Source organism: Triticum aestivum, chromosome 6D, assembly GCF_018294505.1.
Source record: "Triticum aestivum cultivar Chinese Spring chromosome 6D, IWGSC CS RefSeq v2.1, whole genome shotgun sequence".
NCBI classification, from domain to species: domain Eukaryota; kingdom Viridiplantae; phylum Streptophyta; class Magnoliopsida; order Poales; family Poaceae; genus Triticum; species Triticum aestivum.
In genome coordinates, this window is record NC_057811.1 from 161878935 (window position 1) to 161888969 (window position 10035).

Here is a 10035-nt window from a genome sequence, read left to right on the forward strand (position 1 = left end):
GCTTCCTCTTGTGATGGGGGAGATTTTAACTTGATTCGCTCGGGAACGGACAAGAACAACACGAATATAAACTGGAATAGGGTTTCCATGTTTAATAACGCGATTGCGGCCATGGCACCTAGGGAAGTGGCCAGAACCGGGGCGCGTTTCACATGGACAAACAAACAGCTCTCGCCGGTGCGGTCCGTGCTTGATCGGGTATTCGTTACGGTCGAGTGGGAGGTGGTGTTTCCCATGTGTTCGCTGCTGGCTGAGACCTGAATTGGGTCTGATCATGTACCTCTGGTCCTATCTATAGGGGAGGACAGGCTGAGGCGCAGCCCCCGTTTCTTCTTTGAAACGGCCTGGTTTGAAGCCCCGGATTTCGACCGGGTGTTTAGGCAGAAGTGGGACGCTTGTCTCCATAGGATCGGCGCCCAGCGGGGGCCCATGGAGTTATGGGTCGCGGCGGGGGCGGGCCTCCGCGTGTCTCTTAAAGGTTGGGGGGCCAACCAGGGCGAGACGACAAGCTGCGGCGATCTCGTTTAGTCCAGGAGCTCGCGGCTCTGGATGCTCAGGCCGATGCTTGCCCCTTCTCTGAGCAAGAGTGGGTGCATCGCTACGACCTGGAGGGGCAGGTTGAGGCTCTCCTTTGGAGTGAGGAGGAGTATTGGCGTTGGAGAGGGGGGCTCAAGTGGACCCTGAAAGGCGATGCGAACATGAAGTATTTCCACGCCTACGCGAACGGACGCCGACGTAAGTGTGCTATCCTCAGACTACAATTTGAGCAGGGGCTCCTGTTGCGTCAAGGAGACATCATGCATCACGTGTATCAGTTTTACATCCAACTGATGGGTACATGTGAACCCCCATCGGCACGCCTACGCAGGGATTTGTGGGATCCATCGTGTAGGGTGTCAGATACCGAGAATGAGGAGTTGAGCCTCGCTTTTACCCCTCAGGAAATCGACGAGGCCGTCCACGGCATGAAGTCGGACATGGCCCCAGGCCCAGATGGCTGGCCTGTGGCCATGTTCAAATGACTCTGATCACTCCTCCAGGGTCAGATTTTCAGGATGTTCAACGGTTTTATGCGTGGAGAAGTGGATATCTCCCGCCTGAACTTTGGGATCCTCTCCCTAATCCCTAAAGTACAGGGCGCGGATAATATTAGGCAATTTAGATCCACTGCGCTGATCAACGTGCCTTTTAAAATCTGCTCTAAAGCATGTTCCACGCGGTTGACTCCGGTCGCTCATCGCATTATTAGTAGACACCAATCTGCGTTCATTAGAGGTCGCAATATTCTGGAGGGGCCCCTCGCCCTTCTCGAGATCGTCCACACGCTCAAACGATCGCGACAACCAGCGATTCTGCTAAAACTCGACTTTGAAAAAGTGTACGACCGTGTTAACTGGGAAGAGGATTCTCAGGGGGGCCAAACAGCAATTGCGGTAAACGGCGAAGTAGGCCACTACTTTCGCAACAAGCGGGGACTGCGTCAGGGCGACCCAGCTTCCCCGTTGCTGTTCAACTTTGTGGCCGATGCCCTTGCCGCGATGTTTGATAGAGCTCGGGCGGCTGGCCACCTAACGGGGGTGGCCAACCAATTGGTCCGGGAGGGGTCTCCCACCTACAGTATGCAGATGATACGCTGCTGCTGTTTGAGCCAAACAGGCATAGCATAGCTACGATCAAAGCTATCCTGTTGAGCTTCGAGCTTATGTCCGGCCTTAAAATTAACTTCCACAAATGCGAAGTGATTACCATGGGGATGGGGGCCGACGAGGGTCAAGAAGTGGCAGATCTGCTCAACTGCAAATTGGGCTCTCTCCCATTTCAATACCTAGGACTACCTATAGGGGATCGGGTTCCCACCATTCAGGGCTCGGCCCCCCATTGCACCACGGTAGCTGTCCGAGTGGGGCTGTGGAGAGGTAGATTCATGTCGTCGGGAGCGTGACTAATCCTAAAAACCTCTAGCCTATCCTTAGTACCCATTTTACGATGGTCCTGTTACTGTTGGCCGACGGGGTGCACTCCAAGCTCGACACGCCTTGGTCCCGGTTCTTTTGGGAAGGAGCCGGCCCCAAACAGAAGTACCACCTGGTCAAATGGACGGCCGTGTGCCGTCCCAAGTCCCAGGGGGGATTGGGGTGATGAATTCCAGACTGATGAACGTGGCGCTTATGTGCAAATGGATCTGGAAGTTGTCCCAAAGGGAAACAGGGCTTTGGGCCGACATACTCAGGGCCAAGTACTTCCCGTCGGGCAACTTCTTTGCGGCCACGGGGAGGGGGTCTCCCTTATGGAACTCTATTCAAGAGCTTAAACCAATCTTCGCCATGGGGCGGAAGTTTTTGGTCAAAGACGGGCGCTCAGCACGCTTCTGGTTGGACCTCTGGATTGGCGACCAACCTCTCTGGTCCAGATTCAGAGACATGTTCAACATAGCGCTTGATCCAAGTATCTTTGTGGCTCAAGCTATGTCCGAGTCCCCGCCGGTGCTGCTGTTTCGCCGCGAACTCACCGGCCCGGAGATGACAAGTTTGGGAAACTTGTTGACTCTTGTTGAGGGGGTAGAGTTAACCCAAGGGCCGGGCGTTGTGTCGTGGCACTTGAACACCTCTGGCAAGTTCTCCGTAAACTCCCTTTACCGAGCTCTTGCTAGGGGCCCCTATCAGCATGTGGCTTCCGGGCTATGGAAAGCTAGGTCGCCCCTCAAGAGTAAAGTATTTTCGTGGAAGCTGTGTTGTGACAAACTTCCCACGTTCGTCAACATAGCCAAACGCAACGGTCCGGCCAGCGGGCCTTGCGCGGTCTGCGGGGAGCCAGAGACCGCCAACCATGTTTTTTCCATTGCCACCTGGCCCGGTTCGCGTGGAGTGCGGTCCGCGAGGCCGCTGGTCGGGATTGGGATCCCAGGTCTAGTTCTGAGATGTGTGCTCTCTTGTCGTCGGTTAGTGGTACCGCCCGACGTGTCATGTGGTGTTGCGTGGGGGCGTTACTCTGGGCACTTTGGCATATCAGGAACAAACTTACTATTGAGGGATCCTTCCCCTCTCATCCTGCTGACGTGATTTTCAAATGCGTCATCTTCTTGCAGCAGTGGGCGCCGTTGGGAAGGCGCCAAGACGCTGATCTCCTGCAGCTTGCTCTTGCTCGTCTTCGTCAGGTCTACGCTTTGGCAAGAGCTCCTGCGCCGCCTCCGTAGGGATGTGAGGCATCTTTTGGCATCATCACCGCGAGCCTGCATGTTCTGTTTCAGCCGGCTACGGCTTTGAAATCCAAAACTTGCTCCCCTCGCCTCGCTCGATCTTTTGAGGGTGTCTGATGCGTTGTAAGACTTTATTCTCATGTACGCTGCCTGTTTTGGGTTTTATTCAGTTAAAGCCGGACGTCTCTAGCGTCTTCGTTCTAAAAAAATAAGAATTTGGATGTAAGCTTCTTTTCTGTGAGAGCGTTTGTAAGGACTGTGACACTTAATATATTGCTTTCGGCCTTTTTGCATTAAAAAATCCCTATCAAAAATGAAAGAATACGGGGTGAAAAATATGATCAACTATAGAAAAACAAATATGTGTTTTTTCACCTTGATAGCTGATACGTTGCCCTGTTGGCACACGCACACTTAAATTAAGACCGACCGCATAAAAGAACGATCACATTTGATGATTCGATGTGCTGCGAGCACACAGCAGCAGACGGACGAATCATAGGAAGACGTGGAGCGTGGTGTTCATCTTGGCGTCGGCGAGGGCGCGGTGGAGGCGCTCCGTGGGGTGGATGGCGTCCCAGAAGGCGAACTTGCCGGCGTCCGCGCACGTCAGCGGGTTCCGCGCGTTGCACAGGTACCCCATCTCGAACCGCCCCGTGGCGCCGCAGCACCCGGCTTCCACGTTCTCCAGCCCGTACGACGTAGGGTGCGCGAGCGCGTCGCTGACGGGGCCGTAGACGTCGCCGTAGACGATCCTCGCGCCGCCGAGCTCACCATTGAGCCGGTCGATCACCGCGCGGAGGCCGGCGTTGTAGTCCTCCGCGACGGCGTTGTACTCCTCGGTGCACGCGCCGCCCAAGGCGCGCTCCATCGGGAGGCAGCCCATGGGCGGCATCCCGTTTAGGTCGATCTTGCGCGCGCCGAGCGCGTGCAGCGCGCGCACAAACGACTCCGCGACGCTGAGCACGTAGCCGCCGTACGCCGACGCCGTGGGGTACTTCGCCGCGTTACCGTGTGGCACGGCGTAGTAGTTCTCCAGGAAGTCGTTGGTGCCCATGCTGACGAGGTAGAGCGCCTCCGTGAGCGTCTCCCGCGCCTTGTCTTCTCCCTGGAAGCTCCTGAGCTTGGCCGCGTACTCCTTGAAGTAATCCAGTTCCTTCCAAATCGTGAGCACGGACTGTAACGACTTCATGTGAGCCAATAGCATACGAATGCTTAATTACGATCCTCTTGACGATGGCTTACCATAAGATCAGACGTGGCATTGTCGTATCCGGCGCCGGCGGAGGCGAAGCATGCGCCTGAGGCGAGGCTGCTCATGTTGGCGCTCGGGTCGAGGTAGGGCGGCACCAGCGGCGGCAGGCCGAACGCCTCGGAGATGAAGTCCACGGTGAGACGGCCGTTGGAGAAGCGGCCCGTGGGTTGGCCATTCCCCAGCCGGAGGTCGCGGCCGTAGGGCGCGAAGTCGCTCCTGACGACCGTGGAGATGTAGTTGTTGTTTCCCGTGTCGACGGTGGAGTCGCCCAATACGAGGAGCGCCGGGACCTTGGCAGCCGCCGGCTCGCCCGAGAGGATGCACAGCTGCAGGACGATGATAGGCGCGTAACGTCGCATGGACATGTTTGTGTACAACATATATTTTCGTTGCGGATTCTTCCTCTGCAGATTCGTGGCCTTTTCATCGATGGCCATTTGCGCCTTTCTCGCAGTGGGCGAGCTACTGGAGACTGAGCTATGCTCAGAGTCACAACTGCTGCTAGTTTAACGCATGGAAGCTTCCATTTGTCTGTTTTACCGGGCAAAAAATAAAGTGGAAATCCCCGCAAAATAAATATGTGGAAATGAAAAATGGAGCCTGTCAGGAAACCCTCTTCATTAGCCAGGATGCAGCGTTACGATGCTATAGGACAGATCCTGTTCAAGTAGGGTCATGATTGGTTGGAGAGTGTTTTTTTAGGGGAAACATGCTTCTATTGATCATTCATCAAGTTTACAGGAATTACATTTGCATCATGCGGGTTAATAAGCCACAGGTGGCGACGCTCTTCTAAGTTAAAACCATGTTTCGCTAAATTGTGCGCCTCCATATTGAAGAGACGCCCTTCATGAGCAAAAGGACAGGATTCAAATTTTTTTTAGATCATCGACAGGATTCAAAATCAATCATCGTCCTGTTGATCATTGAACTAATGGGTCCTAAAGTACCTTTGTTGATATCAATAACTAACTTACAATCCGAAGCGATCTTTATCCGCTGAAGCACGCGGTCTTTTGCTAGGCCAAGAAATTCACGACAAGCCAGAGCTTCAAGAGTAGCCGGCTCAACCATCCCAGGAAGGACCAAAGCAGAAGAACCTACATAAACTCCTATACCATCAGACAAACTGCACTGACTGCCCCTATCTTTCCACTTCTGCTCATTGCACCATCTACATTAATTTTTACAGTGCCACTAGAGGCGGAATCCAAGCTCTCACTTGAGTTGCATGCATGATCCTAGTTGGTGCCTGATTTTTCACAGGATTTGTGAGCTCAAGATTTGATAGAAATCTCGTAATGAACATGTGCGTAGACATTGGACCTTTAGTGTTCGCCTTCATGAATCAATTTACAACACACTGAGCAGATTGCACATAGAGTTACAACCGTTTGGTGAACTCCACATGTGTTAAAACTTCTATCATAGAGAAAATCCAGTTTCTCACATCAAGCTCCGCTGAGGACAACATGTGATCAACAAGCTCTAAATCAGATAAAGCCCACACGCAACGTGTCATAGAGCATAATGTTAATGAATGCGTCCAAGAATCCTCGCCCCCACAGATCGCACAACAAAAAGTAATGGACATGTTTCTATGATGCACCACGTCAGTTGTAGGAAACGAACATTGTGCTAACCGCGAGAGGAAAACCTTGACCTTTGATAGCGCATTTCACGTTCCATAGTTTACTCCATGACTTCTGCTCCCTTCGACTATCTCAAGCCCGTCCCTCCAACCATGCTTATCTATTTGCTTCGTTGTGACTAGCATTCTATAGGCGGAGCGGAAAGTAAAATGTCTTTCTGCCTGGTGACCCCTGTAATGCCCTGGATCTCGATCTAGGAATTTGGGTGAGGAAGGAGAGAAGCAGAGTAGGTGAGGGAGAGACTTGGAGGAAGGGAAAGGATTGCATTCATCACACATTGCTGATCTTATCGGTGTCTCGCACATAAGTAGCTGACCCCTCATGGGCTGCCCTTACACGGCCTCCGGCCCACACACGCACACACTGGCCAAGGGCCGAAACACACACCGTTGCAATTCAGTTATCTGAATAGTGAACTGCACTTGTTCAGCCCGTTGCTGATGCTGTATTAGCATCAGTAGGTGCGACATTGTCCTCCTCTTAAGATGGAGCTCCTTCCCAGATACAGGCTGATGGGTAGCGTTGGCGAAGAACGTCGTAGTCCTCCCAAGTGGTGGCTGATGGCGGCATGTTGGCCCACTGAACACGCAGTTGCATGACAGGTGCATCTCCTTTCTTCATCATCCTCCGCTCCAGGATGGCCACGGGCTCAGCTTCTCCACCGGTGAGGTCGGGCACTCGAGGCAGCTCCGCGAAGACTGGAGCGTAGTTCGGGGTGAAAGGCTTGAGCTGGGAGACATGGAATACCGAGTGGATGCGGCTGTCTGGAGGCAGCTGCAGGCGATAAGCCAGTGATCCAATCCGCTCTGTCACCTCAAAAGGGCCGAAGAACTTGTAGGAGAGCTTGCGGCACGGGGCGGTTAGCGACGGATGATTGCGCATACGGCTGCAGCTTGAGAAGAACTTGTTCACCGACGTCGAAGGCGCGTTCAACGCGGTGGCAGTCGGCTTGTTTCTTGAAGCGAGCTTGGGCGCGCGCGAGCTGGGCGCGCATCATCTCTGTGTGCGCGGTCCAGTCCAGCTCTGGCGGTGCTGCCTGGTCTTGCAGGGTGGAGCTCAGCTATTGTCTGCCGCCCAGATTTGGTTCCTTGCCGTACAGCGCCTTGAACGGGGAGCACTTGAGCGAAGAGTGGGGGCGGAGTTGTACCAGAACTCTGCCGCGGGAAGCCACTTGCGCCACTGTCGCGGCATGTCATGCACCGCGCACCGCAGGTACATCTCGAGGCACTGGTTGATGCGCTCCGTCTGGCCATCAGTTTGCGGGTGGTACGCCGTGGAGTAGACTAGTTTGGTTCCGGCGGCGGCGAGCAATTCGCGCCACATGGCGCTGGTGAAGATCTTGTCGCGGTCCGAGACGATGGAGTGAGGAACACCGTGCAGGTTGATGACATGTTCCCAGAACGCACGGGCAACTTGGGCAGCGGTGAAGGGATGATGGAGCGGAATGAAGTGCGCATACTTGGTCAGGCGATCGACCACGACCATGATGGCGTCAGACCCCTCGGACTTGGGCAGCCCCTCGACGAAATCCATGGTCAGATCGTGCCATGGTTCGGTGGGGATTGGTAGAGGTTGGAGCTTGCCTGCGGGGTGTGTGCGCTCGTGCTTGGCATGTTGACAGATGGCGCACTGCTTGACAAAATCATCCACGACGTGTTTTAGGCCCGACCAGGCGAACAGCTTCCGGACGCGATGGTACGTGGCCGTGGCGCCCGAGTGGCCACCGACAGCATTGTGGTGAAGAGCTGCGACGAGCTTGGTCTGCAGCGCGGAATTGGCCCCAATCCATAGAAGCCCGCGCTGCCGGATCACGCCGTTCTGAAGTGTGTGTCCTTGGTCATCTGAGGTGGTGACCGCCAGCTTGGCCAGCAGTTCTTGCGAGTTTGGGTCAGTCTTGTAGGAATTGGCGACCTCTTGCAACCATTGTGGCTGGCAGACCTAAAGCGCGTCGAGCGCCAGCAGGTGTCCAACCCTGGAGAGTGCATCTGCGGCGTCGTTGTCGACGCCCTTCTTGTACCGGAAGGTGAATTGCAGGCCCACCATCTTGGATATGGCCTTGCACTGCAGCTCAGTCACTAGTTGCTGATCGCTGAGCGCAGAGGCTCTTGTGGTCGGTGACGATCTCGAATGGGGCGCGCTGCAGATAGGGCCTCCACTTGTCGATGGCCATCATGACGGCCAGGAATTCCTTCTTGTATGTCGACAACTTCTGGTTCCGCACCCTAGGGCCTTGCTGAGGTAGGCGACGGGGTGGCCGTCCTGGGTGAGCACCGCGTCCACACCCGTGTGGCATGCGTCGGTCTCGATGGCGAAGGGGCGTGTGAAATCCGGAAGCGCCAGCACTGGTGTGCTCACCATGGCTTGTTTGAGCATGTCGAACGCCCGCTGGGCCTTGTCGCTCCACTCGAATCATTTCTTGGTCAGGAGCTGGGTGAGAGGCTTCGCGATGATGCCGTAGTGCGGGAAGAACTTGCGGTCATAGCCGGTGAGGCCGAGGAAACCCCGCAGTTCGGTTGGTGTGGAGGGCACGGGCCAGGCTTGCATGGCGCTCGTCTTGCTTATGTCAGTGGTGACCCCGTCCCTGGAAATGACGTGTCCCAGGTACTCGATGCTCTTCTGGGCGAACGAACACTTTGATGCCTTGGCGAATAGTTGGTGCTCGCAGAGCAACTCAAGCGTGAGGCGCAGATGTTGTTCATGTTCCTGCAAGTCAATATTGAAGACCAATATGTCATCAAGGAAAATGATGGTGAACTTACGGACATAGCGACCAAATATGTTGTTCATCAGGCATTGGAATGTGGCCGGTGCGTTGCAGAGGCCAAACGGCATCACCCTGAAGTGGTAGTGCCCGTGGTGGGTTTTGAAAGTAGTTTTTGCTTCATCCTCCTCGCACATACGAATCTGGTGATACCCCGCGCGTAGATCAATCTTCGAAAAGTATTGCGCTCCCGCGAGCTTGTCCAGAAGTTCGTCCACAATTGGTAGTGGAAATTTGTTCTTCACAGTGGTAAAATTCACGCGGTGAAAGTCGACATAGAAGCGCCAGCTCCCGTCCTTTTTCTTCACAAGCAGGACCGGGGCGGCGTACAGACTCATGTTGTGAGCAATGACACCCGACTGCAACATCTCGTTGAAGGAAATATGCCCTAGAGGCAATAATAAAGTTGTTATTTATATTTCCTTACATCATGATAAATGTTTATTATTCATGCTAGAATTGTATTAACCGGAAACTTAGTACATGTGTGAATACATAGACAAAACAGAGTGTCCCTAGTATGCCTCAACTTGACTAGCTCGTTAATCAAAGATGGTTAAGTTTCCTGACCATAGACATGTGTTGTCATTTGATGAACGGGATCACATCATTAGGAGAATGATGTGATGGACAAGACCCATCCGTTAGCTTAGCATGTTGATCGTTCAGTTTTATTGCTATTGCTTTCATCATGACTTATACATGTTCCTCTGACTATGAGATTATGCAACTCCCAAATATCGGAGGAACACCTTGTGTGCTATCAAACGTCACAACGTAACTGGGTGATTATAAAGATGCTATAAAGGTGTCTCCGATGGTGTTTGTTGAGTTGGCATAGATCGAGATTAGGATTTGTCACTCCGTGTATCGGAGAGGTATCTCTGGGCCCTCTCGATAATGCCCATCACTATAAGCCTTGCAAGCAATGTGACTAAGGAGTTAGTTGCGGGATGATGCATTACGGAACGAGTAAAGAGACTTGCCAGCAACGAGATTGAACTAGGTATGAGGATACCGACGATCGAATCTCGGGCAAGTAACATACCGATGACAAAGGGAACAACGTATGTTGTTATGCTGTTTGACCGATAAAGATCTTCGTAGAATATGTAGGAACCAATGTGAGCATCCAGTTTCCGCTATTGGTTATTGACCAGAGATGTGTCTC

The 10035-nt window shown here is 53.5% G+C and overlaps 1 protein-coding gene across 1 annotated transcript; it reads right to left on the bottom strand.

The window, feature by feature from the left end:
• Positions 1 to 3546: 3546 nt before the first annotated feature.
• On the bottom strand, positions 3547 to 4826 carry LOC123141386 (GDSL esterase/lipase At2g04570). The gene is made up of 2 exons (XM_044560552.1): positions 4442 to 4826; positions 3547 to 4373 (listed from the first exon to the last, which is right to left on the bottom strand). Exons 1-2 carry the CDS (start codon positions 4814 to 4816, stop codon positions 3693 to 3695), a joined length of 1056 nt encoding a protein of 351 aa, XP_044416487.1. The 5' UTR covers positions 4817 to 4826; the 3' UTR covers positions 3547 to 3692.
• Positions 4827 to 10035: the final 5209 nt, after the last annotated feature.

Bases quoted from the DNA above. Each gene is read 5' to 3' on its own strand.
- LOC123141386 (XM_044560552.1), bottom strand. From the start codon at position 4,816: ATGTCCATGCGACGTTACGCGCCTATCATCGTCCTGCAGCTGTGCATC. The intron at 4,374-4,441 runs GTAAGCCATCGT...AAGTCGTTACAG, and splicing joins ATGCCACGTCTGATCTTATG to TCCGTGCTCACGATTTGGAA.